General features: G+C 43.7%; 1 protein-coding gene across 7 annotated transcripts in view; it reads left to right on the top strand.

Moving 5' to 3' along the window:
- Nucleotides 1–13,942, top strand: part of CIT (citron rho-interacting serine/threonine kinase) — a 277,393-nt gene that overhangs the window by 104,876 nt on the left and 158,575 nt on the right. For all 7 annotated transcript variants that reach the window (XM_073582720.1, XM_073582725.1, XM_073582721.1 and 4 more), the window contains exons 13-15: nucleotides 1,706–1,825; nucleotides 3,080–3,250; nucleotides 7,316–7,369. In XM_073582720.1, coding sequence (XP_073438821.1) covers nucleotides 1,706–1,825; nucleotides 3,080–3,250; nucleotides 7,316–7,369 — 345 coding nt within the window. The remainder of the gene's footprint in view (nucleotides 1–1,705; nucleotides 1,826–3,079; nucleotides 3,251–7,315; nucleotides 7,370–13,942) is intronic.

The following is a 13,942-nucleotide window of genomic DNA, read 5'->3' as shown; positions in this document are numbered from 1 at the left end:
AAACTAAATCTGTGAGCACGCCAAAATACTCGGAGATCAGCCGAGCATGCTCGGGAAAACCCAAGCAACGAGTATACTCGCTCATCACTAGTCCACACCTATTAGACATTATGACTATGTTCATGCCATCCGGATTTGAGGAGATTCCACAGTTCAAATCTGCATCAATTTACAGTAGACGAAAGGCCAGGGTGTTTCAAAACCCTATCCACATGTAGAGGAAATATTCAACACGAATAACAAAGCGTGCTCATGCTTGTGCAGGAAAGCCAGGGATTTTCACCACAAGTTTCACAATGCAATGCTTTGTAATGCATTTAGGTAAAATTCAAAAAATGTGGATTTTTCCACACATTCTTTAAGGCCAAAAGTGCTGATGAATTATTTTGGCATGTGTGAACGTAGTTCTGTAGGATCTTTCAGTTTAACAAGCTTCATGTGACAGCCCTAATTCCTTTCTTTAGGATTTTTGGGGGGTTCAGGGAGTCTTATTTATTTAATTTACTTGCGTATATAGAGGCACTAATTTCCACAGCGCTTTAAAGACATCATCATCACTGTCCCCATTAGAGCTCACAATCTAAATTCCCTATCAGTATGTCTTTGGAGTGTGGGAGACAATAATAGAACTTGGGGAAAAAAAAACCTACGCAAACATGGGGAGATAAATTAAAAGCAACAGAGTTAACCATTGAGCCACTGTGCTGCCCTTTTCTTTTCAGGCTTTCCTATATGAAAGCTTGAGCTTGATGTAGTTGTAAGCAGGTTGCGGGATGCAGTGACGCAAGGGAGGCAGAACAAGAGTTAACAATTTTATCAACGCAGTAGAGAAACTCCTCGCAGGGTGATAAACAGTTAAATGGTAAAAAGAAATTGCAATATAGCAGCAGTCCAATTATCAAATTTATTGTGTCGTTATGTTTCTCCACCGCAGATGATCCTTTGGGGGGTTGTAGCACTGGCAAAGGCCGGGATAGTGTCCACAGATGGGTGGGGTCCCACAGACGACGGTCCGACTTCTGGCGGCAACGGGCCGTCTCCGGTTTAACTCGTTGAACCCCTAGTCCATGAGCCTGTACAGCTAAAGCCAAGAGAGCTGCAGCAATCCCGGGGTTAAACATGGGCTGATGTGCACTGTCCGGCAGAAAGGACCGCAGCCTACTGTGCTGTAACAGGCCCTCGCTTCCTTGCACCTGCGCCCTCTTAACTATCACTGGGCACGCGGAACTCTTTACACACACTGTCCTGCTAGTGGTACCGGAGGTTGTCTGCTGCTGGCCGGTGCTCGGGGTGTGGTGCACGCTGCTCAGCCTCTTGCACATTTCCTGACCACGGAAAAGCTCTGCCACTTTGCACCTTTCGCATAGCTTCCGATTTACACGGGCCCCCTCCTTCCGTTTCATGGGACCTGTCCGGTCCCCTATTCCGCCCTGACAAAAACAAGTGGTGTTTATCCGTACTACAGACTTGCCAAAAACATGAATGTAGCTCTAAATAGTTGTACAGTCAATTTTGATGGTGGATGAAGCATAACTTTGAGTTGAAATAAACTTCTATAATGTTGCTTTGATGGGTTTTGTCGATAAATCCAGCATCCTGTTCCCAATCTCTCTACCCCCCATTAGTTTCTAATAACTGTAAAAGATCTTATGTCTCCGTGTTACTAATCAAATATTTTATATATTTAAAATGTTCCATGCTACAGAGTTTAAAACGCAGCCTAGAGCAGGCCCGGATGGAGGTCTCCCAGGAGGATGACAAGGCTCTGCAGCTTCTTCATGATATCCGAGAACAGAGTCGGAAGCTGCAAGATATTAAGGAGCAGGTAAGCTCTGTCCTCTCTGCTAATTAATTTGGAAGCCTTCTGCTGCCTTGATGTCAGAATCCTTCTCTAACTTATTCTTTCGCTTAACTTTGCATTTTTATAATCTTCTCAGTAACTTCCAATGTGAGTGTTTCTAGCCTGTTTTACATGATTTACCATATTTTCAAGACCTATAAGACTCTCCGGACCATAAGACGCACCTAGGTTTTAGAGGAGGAAATTTAAAAAAAAAAAATTAAAGCAAAAAATGTGGTTCATTCTGTACTAACATCCCCTATCCTGGTATATGATCCCCTCATCCCCGTCCTGGTATGCATGGCCCCCTCATCCCTTTCCTGGTATGCATGGCCCCCTCATCCCTTTCCTGGTGTGCATGGCCTCCTCATCCCTATCCTGGTGTGCATGTCCCCCTCATCTCTATTCTGGTAGGCATGGTCCCACTCATCTCTATCCGGGTAGGCATGGTCCGTATCTTTGTCCTGCTATGATTGACCCCCATCAGAAAAACATAAAAAAAAGCCACATAAATCATTAGACTTACCTCGCTACGCTCCCTCGCAGAGTCTTGTTCCGATGCCAGCAGCAGATTTATGCTTGCAAATAGCGCTTGGCAGAGATGTCATGCGCTACTTACAAGCCGAGGACAGCTGACAGAATACTCGCTGCTCTTCACGCCGGGACTATGTACGTGGAAAGCAGTGAATATTCATTGCTTTTTAATAGAGGGCACAGTATTAGCCACAGCAGCCGACTTCCTGCAGCTGCCGGGCGTTCGCGTGTGCCAGCTACTAAATGGAATGAATATTCACTGCATTCCACGCCTAAGGGAGTGGAGAGCAGTGAATAGTCATTGCCTTAAGTAGCGAGCACACTCGAACGCCCGGAAGCTGCAGGAAGCTGGCTGCTGCGGCTAACAGTGTGTCTGCTATTAAAGATAAATGAATATTTACTGCCCTCCACACCCATGGGCGTGGAATGCAGTGAATATTAATTTTTGTTTTGCAGTGGGCAGCGGAGTTAGCTGCAGCTGCTGGCTTGTGCCTCCTTTGACCTGCCGCTCCCCCACCACAGCCAGAGCAGGTACATCCAGACTAAAAGATGCACCCCCCATTTTCCTCCACATTTTTGGAGGATAAAAATGAGTCTTATAGTCCGAAAAATCAGGTAATATTGAAACAGCAATATTGTGAAAGGGTATGGTTAATTTGTGTTGAAAAGTGATTACTATTTACTGGTTGATGTCACTCCCTTCAGGAGTTTCAAGCCCAACTGGAAGAGATGAAGTTGATGATGCAGCAGTTAGAAGAAGACCTCTTAGCTGCTCGAAATCGTAGCGACATGTACGAGACAGAATTAAGGGAGTCAAGATCAGCAGCAGAAGAATTTAAACGCAAAGCTACAGATTGTCAGCAGAAGCTTCTGAAGGTAAGTCAGTTTAGCATATTGTACAATTGATAAATACGTATACACACGGGCGCTTACCTCCTCGAGAAAGGAAATAAAAAGAATCTCAGCTGCAGCTGGTGAAAACAACAGGTTCTGTGCCAGCTCCTGTAAAAATGCCAAGTAAAGTCAATAGTGGATCACCGCGCAAATGCTGAGAGAGATTGAATATTGTATACTCACACAATGAAAGAGTTCGTATGGAGTGTACTGAGACATAAATGCAAAATTTCATCCGTTTGGAGAGCAAAGCTGATGAAATACTGATGAAAAAATTATTAAATAGATTATTAAATAGAGAAAATAACTGAAAAATAGCAATGCACTGATGAGGGAATTCGAGTACTCACTGATTCATGCAGAGGTCCATGACAAAGGAGAGGTCTCCCTGAATAAAGTGCTAAGTGCTAATTATAACAGAGCAGCTAGAACCAGGGAGTTGGCTGGCAATGAGCTTTTTCAATAAAGAAGCTGTGTGCTTCAGCGAATAATAGAAAAAAAGGTACTGGTTGGTGAGTATATTACCCTTGTTAGTGATATAGACGCTGACTCACAGATATGACACTTATTCTGGTACTTACTTACTTGTTACTTCTGCTAATACCAGAGTAAGTGTCATATCTGTGAGTCAGCGTCTATATCACTAACACTAACAATAAGTTATTTAATAATTTTTTCATCAGCTTTGCTCTCCAATTGGATGAAAATTTGCATTTATCTCTGAGTGCACTCCATACCAACTTGTTAATTGTGTGAGTATACAATATTCAATCTATCTCAGCATTTGCGCGGTGAGCCACTATTTATATTATACAATTACATTATCTGAATTTATATTTTACATTTTTTGTTTTATTTATTTTTTGCTATAACCTTTGACCCTAATGTCCTGACAAAAACTTAAGAGATGACTATACAGTAGATAATATAATAATTTTTATTTATATAGCACCAAAATATTCCGCAGCATTTTACAATTAAGCCTGGACATGTACAGACAATACTAAGTAACACAAAGTTGAACAGTTACAGGAGAAGTGAGGGCCCTGCTCGCAAGCTTAAAATCTATAAGGAAACAGGAGGTGGCACAATAGGGAGAATGTGCTTTTCATGTATGGTGCAGCCATCATTATAATAAAGGTTTTCATATAAAGCTTCATGATGCAGTCATCAGCCAGTATATGTTTATCTGTATAAGTGCAGTTACCGTTACTGGGTGCATGGTGGGTGAATAGGAGGGAGCAGAGTATAATTAATATTTAGAAGGGGGGAATAGGGGAGAGTTAGGTTGTTGGACTGAGGTAATAGACCTGTCTAAAGATATGTTTTTAAATCTCTCTTTAAAACATAGGCCTAGATATAAGTCAGATTGTTTGGAGTAGTGCTTTCCAAAGCACTGGCGCAGCACAAGAGAAGTCTTGGAAACAGAGGTGCGAGGTTCAGATTATGGAGGATATTAGTCTTTAGATTAGTTGCAGAACAGAGGCCACTGGTAGGGTGATAGAGATGAGGGATGAGATATAGGGTGGTGCAGAAATATGAAGAGTTTTGTGGGTGAGAGAAATAAGTTTGTATTATATTCTGTAGTGGATGGGCAACGAGTGTAATGACTGGCACAAGGTGGAGGCATTGGTGAAGTGGCTGGACAGAAATACGACTGGGTGCTGCATCCAGGAATAATTGGAGAGGAGAAGGTTTGGTTCGAGGGAGACCGATCAGTAAAGAGTTGCAGTAGTCCAGACAAGAATGAGTACGAGTCAGTAAGAGTTTTTGCAGTTTCAAAGTTGAGAAAAGGTTGGATTCTGTACAAGTTTTTAAGATGCTGGTAACGTGAGCGAGTGATTGGATATAGGCAATAAAGGAAAGTTCTGTGTAAAATATGACCCCATGACAGCGAGCGTGCTGCTTGGAAGTTATGGTTGAACCACCCAAAGTTATTGCAGTATTGCGTATAGGTAGGTTAGTAGAATGAAGAAACATGAGAAGTTCTGTTTTGGAGAGATTCAGTTTTAAATAGAGGGAGGACATGATATTAGATACAATGGACAGACAATCCCTGATATTTTGTATTAAGGAGGGGTGGTATCAGGAGAAGAGGTGTATAATTGGGTGTCATCAGCATAGATATGGTACTGGAAACTAAATCTGCTGATGGTTTGTTCAATAGGGGTTTTATATAGAGAGAATGGGAAGGGGCCTAGGACTGAGCATCGAGAAACCCCTATAGTATGAGGAAAAGAAGAGGAGTAAGAGCTGGCAAAAGATGCAGTGAAGGAGCGGTCAGAGAGGTAGGAGGAGAATCAGGAGAGAGCAGTATCCTTGAGCAATAGATTCTTGCTTCTTTTCGTTTACCTCTTTGCTGTTATCAATGCTTCCATGCATCGTTGTGATACAGAAAGAGCCCGAATGTCTCTTAAATACTAACCATCCTAATTTATTTATTTTTAAGCACCATTCCAGCATGATTTTTTGTTTGTTTTTAAATTGCAGCTCTGCAGTAGTTCTTCTAATATAAGCTCCCTGCCCCTTAGGTTTTACTTATCAGTCGCCGTCTTCTGTTCTTGGCGCCACTTCGGTTGGTATCCGGCAGTTTGTGATTTGCCATATCGCTCCAGTGTTTGCTGGGTGGATTGGAAGTCACAACTCAATGTAAATCTATGAGAGCCAGAACGAGTCTCTCATAGACTTCCATTGAGACTGACTTCCGGTAAGTTAGACATTGCGGTCACAAGATCGCGGGTGCAGGATAGAAGCAGCGCTCGGAAAAGCAGAAGACGTCATCTAGAAAGTGTAAGACTAGGGTCACTGAATTTGGATTAGGGGCACCAATCAACGCTACAATTAAAACAAACGAATAAAAACCACTAGAGTGGTTTCTAAGGCTACTTTCACACTTGCGTTTTTTTGCGCTGTGCACCGTGCGCATTGCGAAAGCACATAAAAACAGCATCATGCGGTTTTGTGCGTTTTTTTGTGGTTTTATGCGCTTTTTTTGCGCTGACGTGCGCATTACCATGCGCACGTCAGCGCACCCATAGACTTTAATGGGTGGTTGTTATGTGAAAAAAAACGCATTGCATGCGCATGCGTTTTTTTGGGGCAAGTGAGACGCTCAAATAATGCAACAGAGTGCATTTTGTGCGCCCGAGCGCACACTACAAAAAAACGCATGCGCGTACAAACGCATGTGTATGCGCACCCATGTAAAGAATAGGGAAAAAAAAAAGCATGCTTTTTTTTGCGCAAAAAAGCACAAGTGTGAAACCAGCATTAGACTATGTTCCCACAATCAGCTTTTTTTTGCTGAGTTTTTGATATTGCAGATTTTCTGCACCGATTAAGTAAAATAGGTTACTTGCATTTTTTAAAAAAAATACACAGCGTAAAAAGCTCACTAGTCATTGTGGGAACGTAGCTTAATGAGAGCAGCCTGATGTAGGCAAAAAGACCCTGACCCACATCAGGCTTTCTCCATAGACAGTGAGCCGCTTCTCACAGAAGGAGGCAGAGGTGGACCAGGGCTGACAGGACCAACTAGTCACAGTAATGTTACTCACAAGGTATAAGTAATGAACACCGCACAGCCGGACGTTTGACACATCGATGAGTTCAGTGCCCACCTCCTTCTGTCCTCAGAATACATAGCAAAAACCTGCTGTCAGATTCCCTTTAATGAATCAGTAGTACAAGTGAAAATTAGAAACTTTGTAATGTAGATATGTCTCTTTCTCATTCTAGACTGTTCATTCATTTTTAATTAATGGGTAAAATCTGTCTTCAGTGAATACAGATTTCCCCTTTATTGAGCTGGAGATGATTAATGCTGCTCATAAGATTCCATGGAGAGGGGAATGGAGTAGATAGAGGCAAACATTCTGTTGCAAGATCTCCGGGAATGACACTTGTATTTTCTTTTCTGTGAGGCTTTCCTTTCATTGGTTTGTCACCCATTTCAAGATGTGATATTTTTCACCCTTAATACCTAACTAGAACTAATGGCAATTTTAACAATAACAATAATATTTACAAATTTTTTTTTTTGTGCAGGCCAAAGATCATGGCAAGACTGAAGTTGGAGAACTGCATACTAAATTGGAGAAGGTAAATGTTTTGTCTCTTTCTCTCTCCATCCATTTCATGTGTCAACGCAGATTTGTCACCAAGGTTGCGCATTACTAACTGAATGAGTTATAAGACAAAAACAAAAAATCTCTTAGACATGTTGAGGCTCATGTGTTTAGATAGAAATTTTTATTTAGAATGGCTGCATAAACTTATTATAAAGTGTTCTTACCTAGGAATGTTACAAGCCCAATTTTAGCTGAACTCTTTAAAGGGAACCTGTCAGCAGGATTATACTGAGTAACCAACAGACAGTGTCAGGTTGGCGCAGTTATATTGATTAAAATGATAACCTTGATTGATGAAATCCGTCGTGTGGTTGATTTTAATTTCTATTTTCAGTTTTGCGTTAATTATATGCTCCTGCTCTGGGTGGGGGTGGGGGTGGGGGGTCTTTGTCATGCTCTGCTTCATACATATGGTTTATGACTGGTCACTGATCCCTCAGTGACCTGCCCCCTATTTTACATACTGAATATTATATGTATTGAAAAAAAGAAAATCACATTCAGCAGGCAGGTGCCTGTGCTACAGCGTGATTGCATGTACAATATGCACTTTTATTTCCTGATATAAATTTCTTCAGGAAACAAAATCTGTCTCAAAATGGTGCCGGCCGCGCCTGTGCAGTAGCATCTATCGGATCACCAGTGCGGCTATTGCGCAGGCGCGGCTGGCACCGTTATGGGAAGATCTTTTTTTTTCGATTAAATGTGTATGACTAAATGAAACAATTTAATGCACATTATACATGCAATCATGCTGCAACGCAGGCGCTTCCGCTTGCGCCTGCCTGCTGAAGGTCATGTTTTTTTTTTTTCAACACATATAATAATCAGTACGTAACCTAGGGGGCAGGTCAGTGAGGGATCAGTGACCTGTCATAAGCCATCAGTATGAATACCTAAGCAGAGCAACACATAAAGACCCCCCCCCCCCCACACACACACACACACAGGCCGCCCCGGAGCACAATAATCTCATTAATTTAAAACTGAGGTCATAACCTTGAAATGCTTTAATGGGTCTCACTGATTCTGAGATTTGTTTTTTCGTGACATATTGTGCTTCATGATGGTGGTAAATTTTCTTTGATATGACTTCCGTTTATTTGTGAAAAAATCGGAAATTTGGCGAAAATTTTGCAATTTTCAAACTTTTAATTTTTATGCACTTAAATCAGTTGTGTCACATAAAATACTTTATAAATAACATTTCCCACATGTCTACTTTACTTCAGCACAATTTTTGAAACTTAATATTTTTTTGTTAGGAAGTTATAAGGGTTAAAAGTTGACCATCAATTTCTCATTTTTACCACAAAATTTGCAAAACCTTTTTTTTAGAGACCACCTCACATTTGAGGCGACTCTGAGGGACCTACAGTTGTGGCCAAAAGTATTAACACCCCTGCAATGCTGTCAGATAATACTCAGTTTCTTCCTGAAAATGATTGCAAACACAAATTCTTTGGTATTATTATCTTCATTTAATTTGTCTTAAATGAAAAAACACAAAAGAGAATGAAGCAAAAAGCTAAACATTGATCATTTCACACAAAACTCCAAAAATGGACCAGACAAAAGTAATGGCACCCTCAGCCCAATACTTGGTTGCGCAACCTTTAGCCAAAATAACTGCGACCAACCGCTTCCGGTAACCATCAATGAGTTTCTTACAATGCTCTGCTGGAATTTTAGACCATTCTTCTTTGGCAAACTGCTCCATGTCCCTGATATTTGAAGGGTGCCTTCTCCAAACTGCCATTTTTAGATCTCTCCACAGGTGTTCTATGGGATTCAGGTCTGGACTCATTGCTGGCCACCTTAGAAGTCTCCAGTGCTTTCTCTCAAACCATTTTCTAGTGCTTTTTGAAGTGTGTTGTGGGTCATTGTCCTGCTGGAAGACCCATGACCTCTGAGGGAGACCCAGCTTTCTCACACTGGGCCCTACATTATGCTGCAAAATTTGTTGGTAGTCTTCAGACTTCATAATGCCATGCAAACGGTCAAGCAGTCCAGTGCCAGAGGCAGCAAAGCAACCCCAAAACATCAGGGAACAACCACCATGTTTGACTGTAGGGACCGTGTTCTTTTCTTTGAATGCCTTTTTTCTCCTGTAAACTCTATGTTGATGCCTTTGCTCCAAAAGCTCTACTTTTGTCTCATCTGACCAGAGAACAATCTTCCAAAACGTTTTACGCTTTTTCAGGTAAGTTTTGTCAAACTCCAGCCTGGCTTTTTTATGTCTCGGGGTAAGAAGTGGGGTCTTCCTGGGTCTCCTACCATACAGTCCCTTTTCATTCAGACTCCGACGGATAGTACGGGTTGACACTGTTGCACCCTCGGACTGCAGGGCAGCTTGAACTTGTTTGGATGTTAGTCGAGGTTCTTTATCCAACATCCGCACAATCTTGTGTTGAAATCTCTTGTCAATTTTTATTTTCCGTTCACATCTAGGGAGGTTAGCCACAGTACCATGGGCTTTAAACTTCTTGATGACACTGCGCACGGTAGACACAGGAACATTCAGGTCTTTGGAGATGGACTTGTAGCCTTGAGATTGCTCATGTTTCCTCACAATTTGGTTTCTCAAGTCCTCAGACAGTTCTTTGGTCTTCTTTCTTTTCTCCATGCTCAATGTGGTACACACAAGGACACAGGACAGAGGTTGAGTCAACTTTAATCCATGTCAACTGGCTGCAAGTGTGATTTAGTTATTGCCAACACCTGTTAGGTGCCACAGGTAAGTTACAGGTGCTGTTAATTACACAAATTAGAGAAGCATCACATGATTTTTCGAACAGTGCCAATACTTTTGTCCACCCTCTTTTTTATGTTTGGTGTGGAATTATATCCAATTTGGCTTTAGGACAATTCTTTTAGTGTTTTTTCATTTAAGACAAATTAAATGAAGATGATAATAATACCAAAGAATTTGTGTTTGCAATCATTTTCAGGAAGAAACTGAGTATTTGACAGAATTGCAGGGGTGTCAATACTTTTGGCCACAACGGTATATGACAGAGTACTGAAAAGTGACACCATTCTAAAAACTGCACCCCTCAAGGTGCTCAAAACCACATTGAAGAAGTTCATTAACTCTTCAGGTGCTTCACAGGAATTAATGGAATGTGGAAGGAAAAAATAAAGATTTAACTTTTATTCACAAAAATTTTCCTTTAGACGCAATTTTTTTTTATTTTCATACAGGACTGGAGAAATTGCTTCATGCAATTTGTTGTGCAATTTCTCCTGAGCATGCCAATGCCCCATATGTGTGGGGCGCACAGCAGGGTTCAGAATGGAAGGAGCACCATTTGATTTTTTGAATGTAAAACTTGCTGGAATAATTAGCGGACACCCTGTCGCGTTTAGAGAGCCCCTGATGTGCCTAAACAGTGGAAACCCCCATAAATGACACCATTTTGGAAACTAGACCCCTTAGGGAACTTATCGATAATAATAATAATAATTTTTATTTTTATATAGCGCTAACATATTCTGCAGCTCTTTACAGTTTTTGCATAAAATATCTTCAACTGTCCCCAATGAGGCTCACAATCTAAATTCGCTATCAGTTTTTCTTCGGAATGTGAGCGGAAACCGGAGGAAACCCATGCAAACATGGAGAGAACAAACTCCTTGCAGATGTTGTCCGTGGTGGAATTTGAACCCAGGACACCCAGCGCTGCAAAGCTGCAGTGCTAGCCATTGAGCCACTGTGCTGCCCATCTACATGTCTATTGAGCGCCTTGAAACCCCAGGTGCTTCACAGAAGTTTATAACTTTGAGCAGTGAAAATGAAATAATCACATCTTTCCCACAAAAAAGAGGGATTTTTAGTTCTTACCGTAAAATCTCTTTCTTGAAGCCTTCATTGGGGGACACAGGTTACCATTGGTGTATGCTGCTGCTGCTAGGAGGCTGACACTATGCAAAACGAGAAAATTAGCTCCTCCCCGGCAGTATACACCCAACGACAGGCACCAAGTACCTCAGTTGGTGTAACAAGCAGTAGGAGAAGCAACAATAACTCTGAAAATATGTACCAACCCAACAAGGGACTCATAGGCCCCACACGGTACAACTTAAACAGCGAGGGTGCTGTGTCCCCCAATGAAGGCTTCAAGAAAGAGATTTTACGGTAAGAACCAAAAATCCCTCTTTCTTTATCGCCTCATTGGGGGACACAGGTTACCATGGGATGTCCCAAAGCAGTCCCAAGGGTGGGAAGAGAGCTTAGGGGAACGTGAAGACAGGACTTGGGTTGACCGGTGTGCTACCGCCACCTGCAGAACCTTCCTACCTAAGCCTGCATCAGACGAGGCCTGGATATGAACCTTGTAGAACCTCGCAAAGGTGTGCAAGGACGACCAGGTCGCGGCCCTGCAAAGTTGTAAAGCTGAAGTCTGGTGTCGGACAGCCCAAGAAGCACCTACAGCCCGGGTGGAGTGGGTTCTCACTCCCGGAGGGGGCCGTTTTTCCTGAACGCGGTAAGCTTCCAGGATAGTAGAACGAACCCAGCGAGAGATAGTGGACATGGATGCCGGGAATTCTTTCCGCGACCTTCAGGGATGACAAGCAGGGAATCGGATTGACGAAAAAGAGCGGTCCTGGCCAGATAGACCCGCATGGCCCTCACCACATCCAGCTTGTGGAGTGACTTTTCCAGCGGGTGAACAGACGAAGGACAAAAGGAGGGGAGGATGATGTCCTCATTGATGTGGAAGGAAGATACCACCTTGGGAAGGAAGGAGGGAACGGGCCTGAGAACGACCTTTTCCTGATGAAGGATTAGGTACGGAGAACGACAGGATAAAGCCGCTAGCTCAGAAACTCTCCTAATGGATGTAATGGCAATCAGAAAAGTCACCTTCCATGAGAGAAGGGAAAGAGGAATGCCCTGGATAGGCTTGAAAGGCGCACTTTGGAGAACGCCGAGAACGAGTTTAGGATCCCACGGATCTATCGGAGAATGGTGAGGAGGGACAACGTGGGCAACTCCCTGGATAAAGGTCTTGACTTGAGGCAAGGAGGCCAGATCCTTCTGGAAAAGAATTGCCAGAGCTGAAACCTGGCCTTTGAGAGTACTGAGGACAGGCCTTCATCTAGGCCGGATTGAAGGAAACCAAGTAAGGATGGAATAGAGAACGACATTGGAAAAACATTGTTGTCGTCGCACCAACAGAAAAAGGCCTTCCAGTACCTATGGTAAATGCGGGAGGAGGCTGGTTTTCTAGCTCTAATCATGGTCTGAATGACCTGGTTGGAAAAACCTGATTGTCTTAGAGTCGCGGCCTCAACAGCCATGCCGTTAAAGTCAGAGACTGAGAACTCTGGTGGTAAAGGGGGCCTTGTGAGAGAAGATCCGGATGGTCTGGAAGTCTCCAGGGGACGTCCGAAAGCATGTTCACCAGCTCCGCATACCAAGGACGTCTTGGCCAGTCTGGGGCTACCAGAATTAGTGGGATGCCTTCTGATTTTATTTTCTTGACCACCCTTGGAATCAATGCCAGTGGAGGAAACAAGTAAGGGAGTCGGAACTGAGACCACGGGATTACCAGTGCGTCGCAACCGATGGCCAGAGGGTCCCTGGACCTGGCTACGAAGCGGGGAACTTTGTGGTTCATCCGAGACGCCATGAAGTCAACGTCTGGAGTGCCCCAACGCTGGCATATCTGATAGAAGACCATGGGGTGGAGAGACCATTCGCTTGATGCTAGGTCCTGGCGACTTAGGAAGTCGGCTGCCCAATTTTCCACCTCTGGAATGTGAACGGCGGAGATTGCCGGAACGTAACGCTCTGCCCAATGTAGAATCTTTGCTACTTCTGCCATTACTTGTTTGCTGTGAGTACCGCCCTGGTTGTTTATGTGCGCCACAGCCGTGGCTTTGTCTGATTGGATTCGGACTGGTTTGTCCGCTGGAAGAGGCTGCCAGCTGAGGAGAGCAAGGAAGATCGCTCTGATTTCCAGCAGGTTGATGGGGAGCAGAGACTCTTGGGCGTTCCAACGCCCTTGGGCGGTCTTCCGCTGGAAAACTGCTCCCCACCCGAGAAGACTGGCATCGGTGGTGATAACTTGCCACTGAAGAGGAAGAAAGGACCTCCCTTGCAGGACTGACGAAGGCATTGTCCACTAAGTTAGGTATTGCCTCACTCTGGGAGGCAGGAGTATGGCGCGGTCCACGGAGACTGAAGTCTTGTCCCAGACTGAAAGGAGGGACAGCTGAAGGGGACGAGTGTGGAATTGGGCAAAGGGGAACTGGGACTGTCCGCTTCAGGGATCGGATTCCTTTGCAGAGAGCTGAAAATTTGTCCTTCGGAAGGAACACCCGGGCCAGGTTCGTGTCGAACTCCATGCCCAGTCAGACGCTGAGTTGGGAGCAGGTTGGACTTCTCTCTGTTGATTATCCAACCGAGACGTGTGAGAGTATCCAGAGTAATCTGAAGACTCCGAAGGCAGTCTCGGCGGGACGAGCCCTTGATCAACAGATCGTCCAGTTATGGGATTATGAGGATCCCCCTGGAGCGAAGGATGGCCATGACGGC

Source organism: Dendrobates tinctorius, unplaced genomic scaffold (genome assembly GCF_039654945.1).
Source record: "Dendrobates tinctorius isolate UK_male_01 unplaced genomic scaffold, ASM3965494v1 ptg000073l, whole genome shotgun sequence".
Classification (NCBI taxonomy): Eukaryota; Metazoa; Chordata; class Amphibia; order Anura; family Dendrobatidae; genus Dendrobates; species Dendrobates tinctorius.
This window is presented reverse-complemented; position numbering and strand designations above follow the sequence as displayed.